Source organism: Lutra lutra, chromosome 5 (genome assembly GCF_902655055.1).
Source record: "Lutra lutra chromosome 5, mLutLut1.2, whole genome shotgun sequence".
NCBI classification, from domain to species: domain Eukaryota; kingdom Metazoa; phylum Chordata; class Mammalia; order Carnivora; family Mustelidae; genus Lutra; species Lutra lutra.
The window spans coordinates 79652699-79674223 of NC_062282.1; the positions used below are offsets into that span (position 1 = coordinate 79652699).

Here is a 21525-nt window from a genome sequence, read left to right on the forward strand (position 1 = left end):
ATAAAGTCTTAAAAAAATTAATACCAGTCCTTCACATATCCAATTATAAAAAGAGGAGCAGGGACCATTTCCCAGTTCATTCTGTGGGGCCCGTATTGTCATGATGCTAGAACCAGATAAAGACAATACAAGAAAAGAAAACTAAATACCATATCCCTTATGAATACAGATGCAAAAATTCTCAACAAAATATTAGTAAACTAACTCCAGCAACATATAAAAAGGATTATACAGGGACACCTGGGTGACTCAGTTGGTTAAGCATCTGCCTTTGGCTAAGGTTATGATCCCAGGATCCTGGGATCAAGTCCCACATCGGGCTCCCTGCTCAGCGGGACGCCTGCTTCTCTCACTACCTGCTGTTTCCTCTGCTTGTGCTCACTATCTCCCTGTATCCCTCAATCAAATAAATAAAATCTTTAAAAAAAAAACTTAAAAAAAAGATTATGCCATAACCAGGTAGAATTCATCCCAGAAATTAAAGGTTGGTTTAGAGCAATACACCCTATTACCATCTCAACTTACACAGAAAAAGCACTTTACAAATTCCAATACCTTTTCATGATAAGAACACTCAATAAACTAGGAAGAATAAGGAATATCCTCAGCCTGATAAAGGATAACTATAAAAACCCACAGCTAACTTCATATTGAATGGTGAAAGACTTTGTCCCTAAGATGAAAAACAAACAAGGATGTCTCCTCATTGCTTTATTTAATATTGTACTAAAAATGTAGCTAGGGTGAGAAAAAAAAATAATTCAGATTGGAAATGAAGAAGTTAAAGTATATTTGTGGATGACAACATCTTGCATAAAGAAAATCCTAAGGAGGATGCCGGGTGTCTCAGTTGGTTGACATCCAACTCTAGATTTCAGCTCAGGTGGTGATCTCAGGGTCCTGGGATACAGCCCACATAGGGCTCCTGGCTCAGTGGAGAGTCTGCTTCCTCTCTTTCTCTCCTTCCACCCATCTCCCACCCCTATCCCTGCTTATGCACACTCTCTCTAAATAAATAAATAATCTTTACAAATCAGTTATATTTCTATACATTAGCATTGGCAAATGCAAAATTGAAATGAAAACAATTCCATTTATCATAGCATCAAAAAGAATAAAATGCTTAGGAAAACAATTAACAAAATAAGTGCAAGACTTTACACTGAGCACAACAAAACAGCACTGAAAAAAATTAAAGAAGACCTAAGTAAATGGAAAGTGTTCATGGATTGGAAGACTCACTATTGTTAAGATGGTGATGCCTCCCAAATTGGTCTACTGGTTCAATGCAATCCTTATCAGAATCCCAGCAGGCTTTTGTTGTTGTTGTTGTTGTTGTTTTACAGAAATCAGTAAATTGACCTTAAAATTCATATGGAAATGCAAGGGACTCTGAAGAGCAAAAACAATCTTGAAAAAGGACAACGGAGTTAGAAGACTCATACTTCCTGAGTTGAAAGATGTATTATAAGTTAGACATTAGATTTTGAACATTTTGATACATTAAACATACAAATACTATCTTTTTATTTAGTACATACTAAAAGGAATTAACAGAAATTATCTTAGATTCCATCATAAATTTCTCAAGCCAAATTCTCATTGTTCAGATTATCTCCTTTCAAAAATTACATTTCAATAAATGTGATTTTATTTGCTTATTTATTTATTTGAGAGAGACCATGAGCATGTGACTGTGACGGGGGAAGGGCAGAGGGAAAGAGGAAGGGGGTGGAGAGAATTTTTTTTTTTTTAAAGATTTTATTTATTTATTTGACAGAGAGAGATCACAAGTAGGCAGAGAGGCAGGCAGAGAGAGAGGAACGGAAGCAGGCCTCCTGCTGAGCAGAGAGCCCGATGCGGGGCTCCATCCCAGGACCCTGAGATCATGACCTGAGCCGAAGGCAGTGGCTCAACCCACTGAGCCACCCAGGCGCCCCATGGGTGGAGAGAATCTTAAGCAGGCTGCACACTCAGTATGGAGCCCAGTGCTGGGCTCAATCTCAGACCCTGAGATCAGGACCGGAGCCAAAATCAAGAGTTGGATGCTTACCAACTGAGCCACCCACGTGCCCCAATAAATGTGATTTTAAAAAATATATTCAAGGTTTAGTTTGGAATTTTAACTGATATTAAATTTATTTTGCTTTTACCAGTGAGCAGTATTGTTTGCTTTATAGTTATTTCACTCAAATGGCCAGCCTGAGGTACCTAATTTATCTATCTAGTAGAAGATCTCAAAATGTATAAGAATTTCTAACAAAATCCATAAACCATCAATAGTAACCAATTATTAGTGTTAGCTTAATATTTTGAGATAATACTACTGAAGTGTGATTTAAGGAACTAAAAATACTAGTTAAAATCTAATTCCTATTTTACCAATTAATCTTTCTCTCAACCATTAATGTTTAATTTCCTTCTACTCTCCCCCTTTACATTAAGAACAAAACAGCTCTCAAATCATCATGAAGTTTTAAAAAAAAGATTCCCTCATTTTTTTCTAAACAAGTGAGAGTATTCCAAACTTCAGAGTATGGATTTTGTATTTTGAACTTTCGGCCTACTTGTATTCAAATTCCTTTAAAATGATTTTTATCTTTTCTTCAAGGAAATTTAAAGTTCTGTACTCTACCAGGGAATAATCAAAACAACTTCTTTCTCTTTGTATATTCAACATGGAAAGAACACTTTAAATGTCGTGTTTCAGATCTGGTGAAAATTGTGTAAATTGTTGTAATATGAATCCTTCGGAATGAATAATGCAACTCTCCTGATTGGAATAGAATGGTTTTTCAGGTGATTATCCTTGATATCATTAACTCCTCCTCCATGCAGATAAAACATAATAGATTTTTTTCTAAGTTTAGCAGTTTTGGGGGGGGGGAATAATTCATGAGGTAAGACTTCCCTCTTAGGTTGTCTTTATTGCTTTTAACTTTATACCCTAAATAACATTTCAAAAGATCCATATCTTTTTCCCCAATAATCAAGGCTACAGGGAATTCATAGTATATGTCACTCTTATTTATTTATTTTTTACCAATTAATGATCTCAACAAAACACTACTAGTTTCCCTTCTACTTTCTAAGTTTTGTAAGCACCTCTCTTTGCTGGCATCTATTGCTAAAGGAAGACAGACCATTTTAAAGATTCTTATATTAATTGCAAACTTGAACACAAATACATCACCTGTGATATCTCTGGAACCAAGACAAGGCTGAAGTTTGGATCTAAATTATCTTAAAAAATCTAAATTATCTAAAAATTATCACTTCTCCAGTTGCACTTATGTGGATAAGAGAATAGATTCTGGAGCCAAACTATAACAGTGTGAATCATAGCTCTGCCATTTCATATGGTGAGTGATTATGGGCTGGTGATTTAAACTCTCTATGCCTCAATTTCTTCATCTATAAAATGTGGCTAATAAGAGTGTGCACCACGTAGGATTGTTGGGGGATAAAATGAATTAATATGTGTAAATGCTTAAAATAATTATCTAGCATGTAGTTGCACCTATGTGTTAGTATTATCTAAATTTCATTTGCTTTGGATTGACAAAGAACTGAAAAGAGCTGATATGCAACACTATTTCAATGTCAACATACAGAAATAAGTAAATGAAATATAGCTTGAGTTTTGTTCTGAACACTTTAACTTGAATCTAACTAGAGCTTGGTTATTATATTGTGAACAGTTGCTCTTTGTTTTGTCCAGGGTATTTGTTTTCCATTTATATCTAAAATAATATTTTTGCCTTTTTCTTTTATCATTTTAAAATTTCATTTACTAGTCATATATATTGTATTCTCCTCTGATTTGCCTTAAATTAAAAGAATTCTAAAGTGTATTAATGTTACTATTGCCATTGCTAGAACTAGAATCAAAGTAAATTTAATTGCATAGTACTTGGCACATGTCATACTCTCTGGGAATTCTATGTTTATTTTCAGACATGTTTATGCCTGAACATATGATCTGGGAATAATCTTCTTATATAAATGGAAACATGATCATTAGAATGGATTAATTTATTTATTCATTTGACATTTTTGAATGAGTACCATAATCTAAGCTCCTTTCAAGCATTTTTTCTAATACTTTCTGTCACTCTCAGAACTTAAGTATTAACATGCTTTTAAAATAATTCATTCAACATGAATTCTAATTTATTGAGTTAATTAAGTAATTAAATAAAATGGCAAGGTATTTATGGAGGGAAAACCCCGTACGTGCCAAGATAAACGGTACTCCACTCAATATACTAATTGTAACCAATAAACTGCTTAAGTGTATCTCAGTTAACTTACTATATCAGGGAACTCACAAGAGCAGCACACTGTGCTGGAATCCTTTTTATAAATAAGTCTCTCCTCTTTATGATATGTGAATAGACAAGGCCTGAGGCACCCCTTGCTCAAAGATTAAAATGCTTTAAATCAGGGCTTCTTAATTTGGCCCAAATCAGCTGGTGGAAGAATATGGTATCTGGGATACAAAGGAGGAATGTAGTAAGAAGTAAACTAATTATAGAATAGAGATATCTATCTAGCTAAATAGGTTTAAGCTTAAAGCCTTTACCGTAACAAAATTTTTTAAATTTTTTTACTCACTTGATTTTGTCTTTATATTATTCTGATAATAGTCAAGTAATCAAGTCCTGTCACCCTCTGAGCTTCAGTTTCCTTATCTGTAAAACCCCTTTCATTTCTTATCCAGGCCTAAGATTCTGACTCTAATACTGTTTGATTTCCTTTTAAATTTAATGTGGGTTCACACTGTGAAAGGACTCAACAAAGTGAGATGCCTCTTCCTTCAACTATACTATTTTTACAGCAGCATAGGGACATAGAAACTTTCCTTTGAAAAATAAGGTCTCCCTAAGACCACGTGACACCATATATCCTAAGAAACTTTTGCATGATCATAAGTTCCCCCACATACTTGGAAATAAGCAAGGATGAACTATTATGAATTATAATTTTATAAGAATTTCTCTCCCCTGGGGCGCCTGGGTGGCTCAGTGGATTAAAGCCTCTGCCTTCGGCTCAGGTCATGATCCCAGGGTCCTGGGATTGAGCCCCGCATCGGGCTCTCTGCTCCACGGGGAGCCTGCTTCCTCCTCTCTCTCTCTCTCTCTCTCTCTCTCTCTGCCTGCCTCTCCGCCTACTTGTGATCTCTGTCAAATAAATAAATAAAATCTTAAAAAAAAAAAAATTTATCTCTCCTGGTTAGATTACATAAAGGGGAAGTAGAGTTCTTTGAAGTTCACTGATTAGAGTGTGGGGAGACCAGGGTATCCTCTTGTTTTGTGCTCACAATTACTCTAGCTCATTCAATATAATGTGTAACCTTACAAATTATGAAATTTAATGGAATAAAAAAGTTTGTAAAAGTTCTATACACTTTAAAAAATAACTTACATTTGGACACTTCCAAAATATGCTTTGACTGGAGAATATTAATTCCTCAGTCAAGACGCAGGGTGGCGCTGCAGGCTAAGATTGTGAATAAAGAGCCCTAAAAAGCTCCGGTATTCCTTTGTTACAAAAAGGAATCAAAAATACACGCGAGAGGCTTTGCCAGCCCTGCTGGGTTACCAGCGAGTTTGGGATGCAATATACTAAACGAATTTAAGATTAAAGGCAATTTTGTGCGGACTCCACCAAACAAGAAGTCAGAATTTAATATCTCCAGTCTTCGTGGTTCCTAGGAGGGATTGGATGTAAGCACCGGGTCTCCAACATGGAGACGCTAGAGAGAATTCAACCAAACAGGCAAGTGATGGCCTTTATTTTGATGGTGTTCTTGTCTCAGGCTCGCACCGAGCCTATGCGTTATTCTGTGATGGAAGAAACAGAGAGTGGCTCCTTTGTAGCCCATCTGACCAAAGATCTGGGCCTGGGAATTGGGGAACTGGCCGCCCGGTCGGCCCGGGTGGTGTCTGATGATGACAAGCAGCGCTTGCAGCTGGATCGTCAGACCGGAGATTTGCTTTTGAGGGAGAAACTAGACCGGGAAGAGCTATGTGGCCCTGTTGAACCGTGTGTACTGCACTTCCAAGTGTTCCTCCAAACGCCGGTTCAATTTTTTGAAGGAGAGTTATCAATCCAGGACGTAAATGACCACTCCCCAGTGTTCCCGACTAGGGAAATGCTCTTGAAAATACCGGAAAACAGCCAGCCAGGGACTCTGTTTCCGTTGAAACTAGCTCAGGATTTGGATGTGGGCAGCAATGGTCTTCAAAAATACACTCTCAGCCCCAATTCTCATTTTCATGTACTAACTCGAAGTCATAGTGAGGGCAAGAAATACGCAGATTTGGTGCAGGACAAAGCGCTGGATCGAGAGGAGCAGTCTGAGTTCAGCTTAACCCTCACGGCACTGGATGGTGGGTCTCCGCCTAAGTCTGGCACCATGACAGTGCAAATCCTGATCATAGACGTCAATGACAATGCTCCAGAGTTTGTGCACACCCCATATGAGGTGCAGGTCTTGGAAAACAGCCCCCTAGGCTCCCCAGTACTTAGTGTCTCAGCTAGAGATATAGATGCTGGAAACTTCGGGAGTGTTTCATATAGCTTGTTCCAAGCATCAGATGAAATTAAACAAACTTTCTCAATAAATGAAGTCACAGGAGAAATCCGATTGACAAAGAAACTGGATTTTGAACAAATTAAATCTTACCACGTGGAAATTGAGGCTATAGACGGAGGAGGCCTTTCTGGAAAAGGCTCTGTAGTCATAGACGTGGTGGATGTGAACGACAACGCCCCTGAACTTACCATAACTTCACTCACCAACTCCGTCCCAGAAAATGCGCCTGAGACTGTAGTCTCTGTCTTCAGAATTCGGGATCGAGACTCTGGAGACAATGGGAAGATGATTTGCTCTATTCCAGATGATCTGCCGTTCCTTCTGAAACCGACTTTCAAGAATTTCTACACCCTAGTAACAGAGAGCCCCCTCGACAGAGAGAGTCAGGCCGAGTACAACATCACCATCACCGTCACCGACCTGGGGACCCCCAGGCTGAAAACCCAGCACAACCTAACGGTGACGGTGTCCGACGTCAACGACAACGCCCCGACCTTCAGCCAGACGTCCTACACCCTGCGCGTCCGCGAGAACAACAGCCCCGCGCTGCACATCGGCAGCGTGAGCGCCACCGACAGAGACTCGGGCGCCAACGCCCAGGTCACCTACTCGCTGCTGCCGCCCCACGACCCGCAGCTGCCGCTGGGCTCGCTGGTGTCCATCAACGCGGACAACGGGCAGCTGTTCGCGCTCAGGTCGCTGGATTTCGAGGCGCTGCAGGCGTTCGAGTTCCGCGTGGGCGCGGCCGACCGCGGCTCGCCGGCGCTCAGCAGCCAGGCGCTGGTGCGCGTGCTGGTGGCGGACGCCAACGACAACGCGCCCTTCGTGCTGTACCCGCTGCAGAACGGCTCGGCGCCCTGCACCGAGCTGGTGCCGCGGGCGGCCGAGGCGGGCTACCTGGTGGCCAAGGTGGTGGCGGTGGACGGCGACTCGGGCCAGAACGCCTGGCTGTCGTACCAGCTGCTCAAGGCCACGGAGCCCGGGCTGTTCGGCGTGTGGGCGCACAACGGCGAGGTGCGCACGGCGCGGCCGCTGAGCGAGCGCGACGCCGTCCAGCACAGGCTGCTGGTGCTGGTCCGGGACCACGGCGAGCCGCCGCTGTCGGCCAGCGTCACGCTGCACGTGCTGCTGGTGGACGGCTTCTCGCAGCCCTACCTGCCGCTGCCGGACGCGGCGGCGGCCGAGGCCCGCGCCGACCCGCTCACCGTCTACCTGGTGGTGGCCTTGGCGTCCGTGTCGTCGCTCTTCCTGTTCTCGGTGCTGGTGTTCGTGGCGGTGCGGCTGTGCAGGAGGAGCCGGGCGGCGTCGGGGGGCGGCTGCTCGGTGCCCGAGGGTCCGTTTCCGGGCCACCTGGTGGACGTCAGCGGCGCGGGGACCCTGTCTCACAGCTACCAGTATGAGGTGTGTCTGAGGGGAGGATCTGGGACCGGTGAGTTCAAGTTCTTGAAGCCAATATTTCCCAACCTCTTGATTGAGGACACTGAGAGAGAAATTCAAGACAACCCCAACTACAGGAATAGCTTTGTATTCAGTTAATGAGTGTATTTGGTCAAGTCAGCCTCTCCTTAATTTTGGCAAACCTAACTTCCATTGCAATGCCTTTCTTCTAAGAAATTTTGTTGTCTAACTTTGTATAATATCTCTATTCCAAACTAATCATGTCCCTGATTGTACTAAATCTTCCTCCTTTTATTAATATTTATTGGACTTAGCATTTTCAGTTACACTGGTTATGGAGTATGTATATTCTCCATATTTGACTTTCTCTCGGTGATTAATGTTTCCATGACTATGAATTAACTCAAATAGTTTAAGAAGAATTTTTTATTTAAATCAACTCCTTACTGTCTTAAAGCTTTTATGTAATTTGCATTTCTATATATTTGTGGTATTTGTCTTTACCATTAGCTTTGTCTTTAGAGTGTTTGAAATTCTTTTAGCTATCTAGGCCTTTTTGACTGTTCTCCAGGCTATGCCCCCTGAAAAGCCATGAGCATATAACTTAACTTACTTATTTCTCTGAAATTGTATATAAACATGCACTTTGAGTAAGATAGTAAAACACCAAAATTGTGACTTCCTATTGGGAACACCATACGTGCTAGGATTTTAAAAATTTATTTGATTGCTACTTACCTAGCACACTGTATGTGTTCTGTAAATACTAATACTAAATTTAAAATTATTATCATTTATAAGTAATAATTTTCTGAAAATCTTCTATAATTTGGCACCATGCTCACTAACAGAAACTAAGTCACTGCTTGGTAAAATCCTTTAAAACAATTTCAGAACCTTAAATAAACCTTAAATCGTTTCATAGGATTCAAGATATGAAGGACATCATATCTTCCTTGTCCTTGCTTTTGCTCTATAAATAGAAGTTCAAGTGAAATTTAGTGTATACATTTGTTTTGGTTTTCTTGCAGCTTCTCCCCACCTTTCAAAAGAGTCAGAAAATTTTTCTGAGTTTTGATTATTCTCTTCAGGCCTTTTCAAGGTTATTGGGTGATAGGAGATTTTCACTTTAAATTACTTTGCAGACATGAACATCCTTCATCAACAAAATAATGTTTTATTTTTGATGTCCCAGTTATCTTCTGTTCAGTATAGCTTTGAGGTATTTTATGCAAATTTACTTTATCAATTATGTTAGACTTTCATTTATAAGAAATAAGCATTATTTTGTCATTTTGGACAATAGAATAGAAATAGGAAGTAAATAAGGAATGAACTTATCTGAATTACAGCTGTTTTATGTTGTGTTCATTTAAGCAAGTAAGCTGATCATTTGGTTTCCAGCTAAACTTATATGGATATAAGTATAAAACCTCTTAGTTGAACTTTTGGCATAATGTGAGCAATTAAAATTTTATAATCTAAAATTTTATTTTTAAAAAATATTTTATTTATTTATTTGACAGACAGAGATCACAAGTAGGCCCTGAAGCAGGCAGAGAGAGGGAGGAAGCAGGCTCCCTGCAGAGCAGAGAGCCCAAATCCTAAGCAGGCTGGATCTCAGGACCCTGAGATCATGACCTGGGCTGAAGGCAGAGGCTTTAACCCACTGAGCCACCCAGGCACCCCTAAAATTTTATTTTTAAATCTCAAGGGCCATCCTACTGGATTTAATTACTTGTACTTATCCCTGAATTACTTTTTTGCCCTAAGGATATAATAATACATTAAAAAGGAAAATTACTGGCTAAGTTAGACTTGAAACATAACTTTTAGCCTTCATCCAGTCTAAAAATTGAAATGAGAAAGTGATAAAAATGAGAACAAAATTAAACACAAGTATATAGAGATATAAATATGGTAGTCAACCTTAATGACTACTTCACTTACTAGCTGTTTAAATGAATAGCTTTTATTTATGATGAGAAATCTGATTGAAATTTTCACCAATATACTTCAACATTTCCAAGTTCCCCTTTTTTGTTGTTTATGTCAGAAGAGTCCAATTTGTATAACTGCCCAAATGAGACTGGCCAAATAAAACCCAAACCCACCTTTATGAATTTCTGTGTAAATTTGTGAATTACTTTGTGCATTATTTTATTGATTACTCTGTGTATTCATAAAGCACAGATCATCCCTTACCATTATGCATGGATCATTCTGTACACCAGACTTTGGTGTAGAATGGATCAATATTTTGAAATTCAATAATTAGAATTTAGTAGTAAATGTGATCCAAATAACTTCCACAAAATGCATACCTTAAGAAAAATAAGCCAGTTCTATAGAGTTGCCAAACAAAAATAAAGAATGGAAGCCAACTATCTTGATAATAATGCTCATTTCAATCCTATGTTTTCTCACATGCTTCTGTTATATGTACAACTTATTTCCCAATTTTAGTGAAAATAATAGAAATATATCACTGTAAATTTAAGAACTGCAGCATGATGCTTTGAATTACATATATTGTGAAATGACTACCATACACAATAGGTTTAGCTAACATCCATCTTATCTATACATCTTTTACAATTCCTTTATTATTATAGGAACAACACTTAGTGAGTTGAACATATGCTTTTTGGGGGGCAGAACTTTTACTGAAGGCACTGTAAGGCCCACATCACTTCAAAACCCCCCTCTTCCTTCACTACTGAAAGTTACAAAATACAGATTTTAAGCAGGCTGAGGTTAAAAGTTATGTAGTTATTTGGTGGAAGTCTACTTCAGATAGAATGGATGGATTACCTAACAGAAGAAACAACCATAAAAACTTGTTAAAATTCAGAAATTACCTGTTTGAAGCAACAGACAGCTGATGATATAACAAGACTCAAAGGGCTAAGATTTCTTGGAGTTCTGAACTGACTTCTTCAATCAGTTTGCCTTGCAGAACTTTGCTAAGTCTTAGAACAGACCAAAGGCTCCTGCCATGGTCTAGAGCAATTTCCGTGGCCTTTGGCAGACTGGAAGATTCAAGCTCATGGCCAATTTTTCCCCTCAAGATACTTGTCAAACTCAGGGACATTCCAGGGAAGAAGCAACGTTTGAAGAGATAATGACCAAGAATTTTCCAAAATTTGTGAAAATCCTTCACCACTCAAGATGCTTGGGGAAACCCAATCAAGAAAAATAAAATACAAAGTACACCTAGAAATATCATAGGAAAGATGCTGAAGACCAGAGTCAAAGAGAAAACCTTAAAAGCAACTATCAAAATGGCACATTACTCTTAAAGGAACAATAAAGGAACAATAAAACGAAGAGCTGACTTTTTCACATAAATCATGAAACCAAAAGACAAAGAAATGATGGGGAAAAAACAGACTAGCATTCTTATATTACCAGAAAATATATATTTCAAAAATACAATTTTCAAACAAATAAAAACCCAAAGCATTAATCACAGTCACATCTGCACTAAAAGAAATACTTTTAGTGGAATTCATTGGGCAGAGGGGAAACAATACTAAAGGAATCAGACTTGCAGGAAGAAATGAGCAACAGGAAGGGTAAATATAAATTAATATTGACTATAGAAGGCAAAAACAGTTTCTTGAAGGATTTAAAATGTGTATAAAATTTTTTAAAGATTTTTAAATTTTCTCTATTTATTTGACAGAGAGAGATAGCAAGAGCAGGAACACAAGCAGAGGGAGTGGGAGAGGGAGAAGCAGGCTTCCCTCCAAGCAAGGAGCCCGATGTGGGACTTGATGTGGAGCTTGATGTGAGGCTCAATCCCAGGATCCTGGGATCATGACCTGAGCCGAAGACAGATGCTTAACAAATGTGCCACAGAGGCGCCCCTAAAATGTATATAAAATTTAAGTTCATGACAATAATAATGTAAAAGGAAGATGGTATAAATACAGTTAATGAATTCTAAGCATTATCGTGGAAGTAGTAAAATTAAAAATTTTGTGTTAGATTCTTTTAGCTCAAAGATGCTTTAATCTGTAGGGTAATTACTACAGGATTAATTAAAACATTAATTGAAGGGAAATTAAAAAAAATATCTGAGTAATCCAAAAAAGAATGAAACTTTATGGACAAGTAAAAAAAGATGGTAAATATAAATGGATCATTATCAAATATTACATTAATTGTAGTTAGATTAAATGAACCCATTAAACAACCAAAAATTTTCAGACTATGTGTAAGAAAAGTTCAACTATTACATACGCTATCATATAAATGTGTTTGTGTGAGCTACAACAAAAGGTTGAAAGTTAAAAAAAATAAGAAACGATATAATACATACACTAGCTGAAATAAACCTAGTGTAGCTGTACACATATAAGAATGAAATGACTCATAGTACGCTTTTTTTTTAAAAAGATTTTACTTATTTATTTGAGAGACAGAGACATGGCGAGAGAGGGAACACAAGGGAGGGAGAATCAGGCTCCCCTAGGAGCAGGGAGCCTGATTTGGGCTTGATCCTGGGATCATCACCTGAGCCTCTGGGATCATGAACTGAGCTGAAGGCAGACGCTTAACGACTGAGCCACCCAGGCACCCCTCATAGTATGCTTTTTGACAGTGGAATTAAGACAAAATAAAAATATAACTAGGGGGGTGGCTGGGTGGCTTAGTGGGTTAAGCCTATGCCTTTGGCTCAGGTCATGATCCCAGTGTCCTGGGATCCAGCCCCACATCGGGCTCTCTGCTTGGCGGGGAGCCTGCTTCTCTGTCTACTTGTGATCTCTCTCTCTCTCTCTGTCAAATAAATAAAATCTTAAAATATATATATATGGGGGGGTGCTGGGTGGCTCAGTCCATTAAGTGTCCAACTCAATCTCAGCTCAGGTCTCTATCTCACAGTCGTAAGTTCAAGCCCTGTGTTGGTCTCCATGCTGGATGTAGAGCCTACTTAAAATAAAGTGAAATTTAAACTAAAAATATAAGAAGAAATTCCCAAATGCTTCAAAAGTAGATAATATAATCCATGGGTCAAAGAAGATATCATAGCAGACATTTCCATATATTTTGAACTAGGTAAAAATAAAGATTTGCTACACCAGAACAGGATTTAGAAATTTAAAACCTTTAAATGAACAAGTTAGAAAAGAAAGGTTAAAAATCACTAATCCAAGATTTCCTCTGAAGAAGCTAGAAAAAGAACAAATCAAATACAAATAAAGGAGGAAGAAAACATTTATAAACATAAATAGACGACAAATAAAACAAAATCAATAAACTTGAAAGTTGACTCTTTGTAATGATTAACACAATTAAAAACAGTTACAGCGGGACACCTGGGTGGCTCAGTTGGTTGGACGACTGCCTTCGGCTCAGGTCATGATCCCGGAGTTCCCGGATCGAGTCCCGCATTGGGCTCCCAGCTCCATGGGGAATCTGCTTCTCCCTCTGACCTTCTCCTTGCTCATGCTCTCTCTCATTGTCTCTTTCTCAAATAAATAAATAAAATCTAAAAAAAAAAAAAAAAAACGGTTACAGGGCACCTGGGTGGCTCAGGTGGCTAAGGGTTGAACTCTTGGTTTTGGCTCAAGTCATGATCTTGGGATCATTGTGCTCAGCCCCTAGTCTGCTTCAGATTCTTTCTCTCTTTCCCCCTCTGCCCCTTCCCTCTCTCTCCTCTCTCTCAAAAATAAATAAATAAAAATAAATAAATAAATAAATAAATAAATATATTTCAAAGACCTCTGGGTAAAACTAATTGAGAAGGGAAAAAATACCAACTACCAGTATCAGGAATGAAAAAGGAACATCACTACCAGTCCCACAGACATTAAAAAGATAAAAAGGGATATTATGAATAACTTTATGCCAATAAATTTGACAATTTATGTAAAATGGAAAGCATCTTTGAAAAAACAATATGAAAAAAGAAGAAATATAAAAACTGATTAGGCATATCTATTAAGTAAATTAAACTTGTTATTAAGGAAACTTTGACACTCCAATTCACATTAGTGAGTTCTTCCAAAATACCTATGGAAGAACTAACATGAGTTTTTGTAGACTCTTTCAGAGAATTCTGGAAATGTTCCTGAGAGCATTTGGGTGCTAGCATAAATTCAAGGGGTATGACATCCAAACCTGAATAAGACATTATAAGAGAGGAAAAGCAGAGGCCAATCTCATTTATAAATATAGATAGGAAAATTCTAAACAAAATATCGGCAAATAAAATTCTGAAATATATAAAAGGAAAATAATTATGAGAAAAATGTTATTTTAAGGATGCAAATCCAATTCAATATTTGAAAATTAATATAATTAGTCACATGAACAGATGAAGAAAAATATTATCTCAGTGAATACAGAAAAAGCCCTTTGATAAAATTCAGCACACATTCATGGTAAAGTATTTAGCAAACTAAAAATAGAAGGGAACATTCACACTGTACTTTAAAACCTAGAGGAAAAATTATCTTTAATGGTAAATTATTGGAGTTTCCCTTAGTTATCAAGACAAGGAAGGGCGCCTGGGTGGCTCAGTGGGTTAAGCCTCTGCCTTTGGCTCAGGTCATGATCTCAGGGTCCTGGGATCAAGCCCCACATCCAGCTCTCTGCTCAGCAGGGAGCCTGCTTCTCCCTCCCCCTCTGCCTGTCTCTCTGACTACTTGTGATCACTGTCTGTCAAATAAATAATATCTTAAAAAAAGAAGAATGAGGGGCGCCTGGGTGGCTTAGTGGGTTAAAGCCTCTGCCTTCGGCTCAGGTCATGATCCCAGGGTCCTGGGATGGAGTCCCACATCGGGCTCTCTGCTCAGCAGGGAGCCTGCTTCCCCCTCTCTCTGTCTCTGCCTACTTGTGATCTCTGTCTGTGAAATAAATAAATAAAATCTTTAAAAAAATTTTTTTTTAAAAAAAGAATGAGACAAGGATGCCCGCCCTTACTATTTCACTTCAGTATTATACCATAGGTCCTAACCAGTGGAATAAGGCAAGAAATAATAAAAGGTACAATGATTGAAAGGGGAGAAATAAGAATGTCTTTTTTTGAATGACATGATTGTATATATAAAAAGTCATAAAGAATCTATTGATGATTAGGATTAATAAATTAAGTTGGCAATTCCACTGGATATAAGGTAGCATACAAATATAAGTTGTATTTCTGATAACAAAAAATCATAAAATTTAAGATTTCGAGTATCATTTACAATAGCTTAAAAATATCAAATATCTAGAAACAAATCTAACAACGTAAGACTAATATACTGAAAAGCTATAAAACACTGAGAAAAGTTAAAGATATAAAGTAGAGGGATATATAATTTTCAATAATTGGAAAACTCATGTTGGTAATATGTCAATTCTCCTCAAGCAATCTATAGATGGCATAAAATCCTAAGCAAAATTTCTGAAGATTTCTTTGTGAAAATCGACAAGCCAAATCTAAAGTTTATATAGAAATACAAAGGGACAATAAGAACCAAAACCAACCTGAAGACAAAGAATAAAAGTGGAGGACTTCTTTCTGTGCTCACTCCCCTGGCGGTGGCAACTGGCCTGCTCTCAACATGCAGAGCGACGCCTCCAAGTTTGTGGACCTGTGCGTACAGAGGAAAGGCTCCGCCAGCAACTGCATCATGGGCGCCAAGGACCACGTGTTTATGCAGATGAAGGAGGCCAGGTTGAGAAGGTGACAGGCAGGTTCAACAGCCAGTTTAAAACCTACACTGTGGGGCCATTCGCAGGATGGGTGAGCCAGATGACCCCATCCTCCGTCCCCCATCCAAGGCCAACATCGTTTCAAAGAACTTCTGACTGGAGAGGATCACAGATGTGGGGTATTCGTAAAGTAAAGGATTTACCTTTCAGATAATAACCTTATTATAAAGATACAGTTATTAAGACAATATGGTATTGCAGGATAAACAAACAGAAAAATGGAAAGAGTCTTGAACAGACCTATGGTTACCTGATTTATAACAAAATGACACTTCAGAAACAGTAGGGAATAGATCTTCTTTTCAATAGATAGTGCAAAGCCATTTGGCTATTTTTCTGAAAAAAATATGTAACCCTAATCTCATTTATATGAAAAAAATCAAATTCAGGAAGATTATTCTCTAAATGTGAAAAATAAAGCAGTTGATTTTAAAAAATATACAAGAATATTTTCACAATCTTGGGATATATGCAAAAGTTTAAAGGGAGCACAAGTCCTAACCATAAATGAAAAATATTGATAAATTAGACTAACAGAAGTTTTGTTCATCAAAGATAGCACAAGAGAGCTGAAAAGCAAACCATAGAATGGGAGAAGTATTTGCAATACATACTTCCAAAAAAGTACTTACACTCAGAATATATAAGGGACTTATAATGATTGATAAGAAAAAAGGCAAATGCCATAAATAGAGACAAAAGACAAGTACTTCACAAGAATACCCTAATGGCCATTAAACATGTGAAAAAAGTGCTCAATTTGATTAATCAGGGAGAAGCTAATTAAGGCTACAGTATGGTATCATTACACGCTCATCAGAGTGGTTAAAATTAAAAGACAGTATTAAATGTTGACAAGGACATGGAGCAACTAGAACTGTCATTTTTTGCTGGTTTCAGTAAAACCACATTTGTAAGCTTTTTGCAAAATCTATTAAAGCTAAATATATGTGCACATATTCACACGCAGAAGTCTACCTTCTGGGAATATAGTCAACATAAATGCTCACATAGAACCAAAAGTCATGTACAAGAATGTTGGTAGCAGCACTAACCAAAATATCCCCAAACTGGAAAACCCCAATGTGCATCAGCTGGAAAGCAGGTGAATAGTAGTACAGTCAAACAATAGAAAAATATAGAGCACTGAGAAATTAGGACAATATATAACAGATGGATTTTAAAAATATAATGTTGAGGAAAAGAAGCCAAACATAAAAGAGAAATACTACATAAGTCTATTTGTATAAAAGTTAAAAAAAGGGGGAAAAATCTATGATAATAGAAGCATGCTCACCTTTAGGGGAGAGAGTAATGAACAAGCAAAAAGAGAAGGGAGCTTCTAGGGTTTTGGTAACATTTTAGTTTTAGTTTAGTTTCTACCTATAGGAGTGTGTTCACTTCCTGAAAAATGTATTGAGTTGTACACTTACCACTTGTACCCTTTCTGATATATTTCAAAATAAAAACAACTTCTGTAAAATTGTACTTTTCTAAACATCAGTTATCACTTATTTCTTGAATGTAATCAAATAAGAAACACAGCAAGAGAAGGTTTCTTAAAATGTATTTTATGAAGAACACTAATATGTCATTTAGTTTGTTCTGAAAAGTACTATTGCACTGAAAGTTAACTTAACAAATGTTTCTTTAGAATTTCCAATACCTGAGGCGCCTGGGTGGCTCAGTGGGTTAAGCCTCTGCCTTGGGCTCCGGTCATGATCTCCTGGTCCTGGGATCCGGGCCGTATCAGGCTCTCTGCTCCGCACGGAGCCTGCTTCCCCCTCTCTCTTTCTGCCTCTCTGCCTACTTGTGATCTCTCTCTGTGTGTGTCAAATAAATGAATAAAATCTTTAAAAAAAAAAAAAGAATTTCCAATACCTAAGAACTGGAGATACCATTCGGTGCACTTAAAAGGACTTAAAAGGCCTTTGATAGTATACCAGTTATAATTTGGAATGAAATGGCAAATACTATAGCTATAGTAAATAAGGACGCCTGGTGGCGCTGCAGGCTAGCGCTATGAATGAAAGGCTCCGTGGCTATCCCGGACGCCATTAAGCTAGGAATCAGAACAATGAGTGCTTCCTAAGAGAAGGAAGCATTTTAGTAAGATCTAGGGGCAGATATTTTCAGAGAGGACATTATTCTAGGGCAAGTCAGTCAGAAATAAATAAACCGAGGTTATTCAACCAAATCATCTGGGTTGACTGTATACAGAGCTGAAGAAACTGCACCTTCTTGAATTGGGTCTGAACAATGGAGACTGCACTAGCAAAAACGCCACAGAAAAGGCAAGTTATCTTTCTTGCTATATTGTTGCTTTTGTGGGAGGCTGGCTCTGATGCAATTAGGTATTCCATGCCAGAAGAAACAGAAAGTGGCTCCTTTGTGGCCAACCTGGCAAAAGACCTGGGGCTCAGGGTTGGGGAGCTAGTTACTCGGGGTGCGCGAATCCATTACAAAGGAAACAAACAGGTCCTGCAGCTGGATATAGAAACCGGGAATTTGCTGCTGTATGAAAAACTAGACCGGGAGGTGCTGTGTGGGGTGACAGATCCCTGTATACTCTATTTCCAGTTATTACTGGAAAACCCAGTGCAGTTTTTTCAGGCTGAGCTGCAGCTTACGGATATAAATGACCATTCCCCAGAATTCCTAGACAAGGAAATGCTCCTAAAAATCCCAGAGAGCGTTCAACCAGGGACCATATTTCCTTTGAAAATAGCTCAGGACTTGGACATAGGTATCAACACTGTGCAGAACTACACAATCAGCCCCAACTCCCATTTTCACGTTGTCACTCGTAATGGCGGAGATGGCCGAAAATACCCAGAGCTCGTGCTGGGCAAATCCCTGGATCGGGAGGAGCAGTCTGAGCTCAGTTTAACTCTCACAGCACTGGATGGTGGGACTCCGCCCAGGTCTGGGACCACTGCAGTCCGTATTGAAGTCGTGGACATCAATGATAATGCCCCTCAGTTTTTACAGTCACTGTATGAGGTACAGGTCCCTGAAAACAGCCCCCTAAACTCCTTGGTTGTCGCTGTCTCTGCCCAAGATTTAGATGCAGGAACATATGGGAATGTAGTCTACACTCTCTTCCAAGGCGATGAAGTTGCTCAACCATTTGTAATAGATGAAATTACAGGAGAAATTCGTCTGAAAAAAGCATTGGATTTCGAGGCAACTCGATACTATACTGTGGAAATTGCAGGCACAGACGGCGGGGGGCTTTCAGGAAAGTGTACTGTAGCTATAGAGGTTGTGGATGTGAATGACAATGCCCCTGAACTTACCATGTCGACGCTCTCAAGCTCTACCCCAGAAAACTCACCAGAGACCGTAGTGGCTGTTTTCAGTGTTTCTGATCCAGATTCGGGGGACAACGGTAGGGTGGTTTGCTCCATCCAGAACGATCTCCCCTTTCTCCTGAAACCTACGTTCAAGAACTTCTACACACTAGTTACGGAGAGACCACTGGACAGAGAGAGCCAGGCCGAGTACAACATCACCATCACCGTCACCGACCTGGGGACCCCCAGGCTGAAAACCCAGCACAACCTAACGGTGACGGTGTCCGACGTCAACGACAACGCCCCGACCTTCAGCCAGACGTCCTACACCCTGCGCGTCCGCGAGAACAACAGCCCCGCGCTGCACATCGGCAGCGTGAGCGCCACCGACAGAGACTCGGGCGCCAACGCCCAGGTCACCTACTCGCTGCTGCCGCCCCACGACCCGCAGCTGCCGCTGGGCTCGCTGGTGTCCATCAACGCGGACAACGGGCAGCTGTTCGCGCTCAGGTCGCTGGATTTCGAGGCGCTGCAGGCGTTCGAGTTCCGCGTGGGCGCGGCCGACCGCGGCTCGCCGGCGCTCAGCAGCCAGGCGCTGGTGCGCGTGCTGGTGGCGGACGCCAACGACAACGCGCCCTTCGTGCTGTACCCGCTGCAGAACGGCTCGGCGCCCTGCACCGAGCTGGTGCCGCGGGCGGCCGAGGCGGGCTACCTGGTGGCCAAGGTGGTGGCGGTGGACGGCGACTCGGGCCAGAACGCCTGGCTGTCGTACCAGCTGCTCAAGGCCACGGAGCCCGGGCTGTTCGGCGTGTGGGCGCACAACGGCGAGGTGCGCACGGCGCGGCCGCTGAGCGAGCGCGACGCCGTCCAGCACAGGCTGCTGGTGCTGGTCCGGGACCACGGCGAGCCGCCGCTGTCGGCCAGCGTCACGCTGCACGTGCTGCTGGTGGACGGCTTCTCGCAGCCCTACCTGCCGCTGCCGGACGCGGCGGCGGCCGAGGCCCGCGCCGACCCGCTCACCGTCTACCTGGTGGTGGCCTTGGCGTCCGTGTCGTCGCTCTTCCTGTTCTCGGTGCTGGTGTTCGTGGCGGTGCGGCTGTGCAGGAGGAGCCGGGCGGCGTCGGGGGGCGGCTGCTCGGTGCCCGAGGGTCCGTTTCCGGGCCACCTGGTGGACGTCAGCGGCGCGGGGACCCTGTCTCACAGCTACCAGTATGAGGTGTGTCTGAGGGGAGGATCTGAGACCGGCGACTTCAAGTTTTTGAAGCCAATTATTCCCAAATTTACATCGAATGGCGCTGGCGAAGAAATAGAGGGAAATGCCACCTTCCGGAATAGCTTTGGATTCAGTTAGGGATGGGATCATAATGCCTTGTTTTTGTCATTTATCTCTCATGTCCCCAAAGGCCGAGTTTGAGCACGTCATGGAGAAAAACCCCTCCTTCAGGTATGATTTCCCTTTTGTAGTGAATTTATTCTTTGAACTTTATCTTGTCTGGTTTTGAAAAGCTGAATTCTATGTCATTGCATCTATTTACACAATGCCACCTGAAATCTATGCATGCTTTTTTCTCAGATGTTTACTCTTGATGGTATTTGTCAGGGTGCACTATTTTAATGAAATCAAATATTGTTTTTCTCTGTATTCTATCCATTGTTTCGTCACACTCAGTGTTTTTGATGTTAAATAGCAAAAATAAAAGTTTTTACATAATTTTATTTTATTTTCAAAGGAATAAATGCACATGATAACAAATGTAGTGTGTTAGAAAACCTAACAAAAGGCAACAACATCCTGGGCACCTGGGTAGCTCCTATGGTTAAGAATTTGGACTCTTGATTTTGGCTCAGGTCTTGATCTTGGGTAGGAATCCTCCTGCGTGGGGCTCTGGGCTCAACAGGAAGTCAACCTGAAATTCTCTCTCTCTCTCTGCCCTTCCCACCCACCTGCTCTCTCTCTCTCTCAAATAAGTAAGTAAATGTTTTTTTTAAAAGGCAACAATCTTCTACTTTTCTTTCATAGCTCTGATCCACACTGGCAAACTTTAAAAAAAAAACATTTTTTACTGAATTATACATACAGAAAAGGGAACAAACCCTAACATCAGCTCAGTGTGTTTTCAGAAAGTGAACATACTTGGTACCAGTATCTTGATGAAGAAATGAAACATTGCTAGCATTTCAGGTGTCACAGAAATCACCTCTTAAAGTCACTACCAGCCCAAGTATAACAAATATGCTGACTGCCAATAGTATGTTTTAGTTTTTGCCTATTTTGAATTTATATCAATGGAATTGTAGAGTATGAACTGTTTGTGTGTCTGTCTGCTTTCACTAAACATTATGTTTATGATATTTGTCCATGATACTGCTTTTAATTTTAGTTTTTTATTCTCATTTCTCTATAGTATTCCATTATGTGAATATTCCACAATTTATTGCCCACCCTTCTGTAGATGGATATTTGGGTTGGTGCAACATGCTTTGAACATTCTCATACATGTCCTTTGGCCAACATGTATA

At 40.2% G+C, this 21525-nt stretch overlaps 2 protein-coding genes and 1 pseudogene across 2 annotated transcripts; all 3 read left to right on the plus strand.

The window, feature by feature from the left end:
- Positions 1-5409: 5409 nt before the first annotated feature.
- On the plus strand, positions 5410-9587 carry PCDHB4 (protocadherin beta 4). The gene has a single exon (XM_047729942.1). It carries the CDS (start codon positions 5750-5752, stop codon positions 8135-8137), a length of 2388 nt encoding a protein of 795 aa, XP_047585898.1. The 5' UTR covers positions 5410-5749; the 3' UTR covers positions 8138-9587.
- Positions 9588-14840: 5253 nt separating this feature from the next.
- Positions 14841-17435, plus strand: LOC125100093 (40S ribosomal protein S21-like; annotated as a pseudogene).
- Positions 17436-17736: 301 nt separating this feature from the next.
- Positions 17737-20783, plus strand: LOC125100091 (protocadherin beta-5). Its single transcript, XM_047729943.1, has one exon. It carries the CDS (start codon positions 17969-17971, stop codon positions 20354-20356), a length of 2388 nt encoding a protein of 795 aa, XP_047585899.1. The 5' UTR covers positions 17737-17968; the 3' UTR covers positions 20357-20783.
- The last annotated feature ends 742 nt before the right edge of the window (positions 20784-21525 follow it).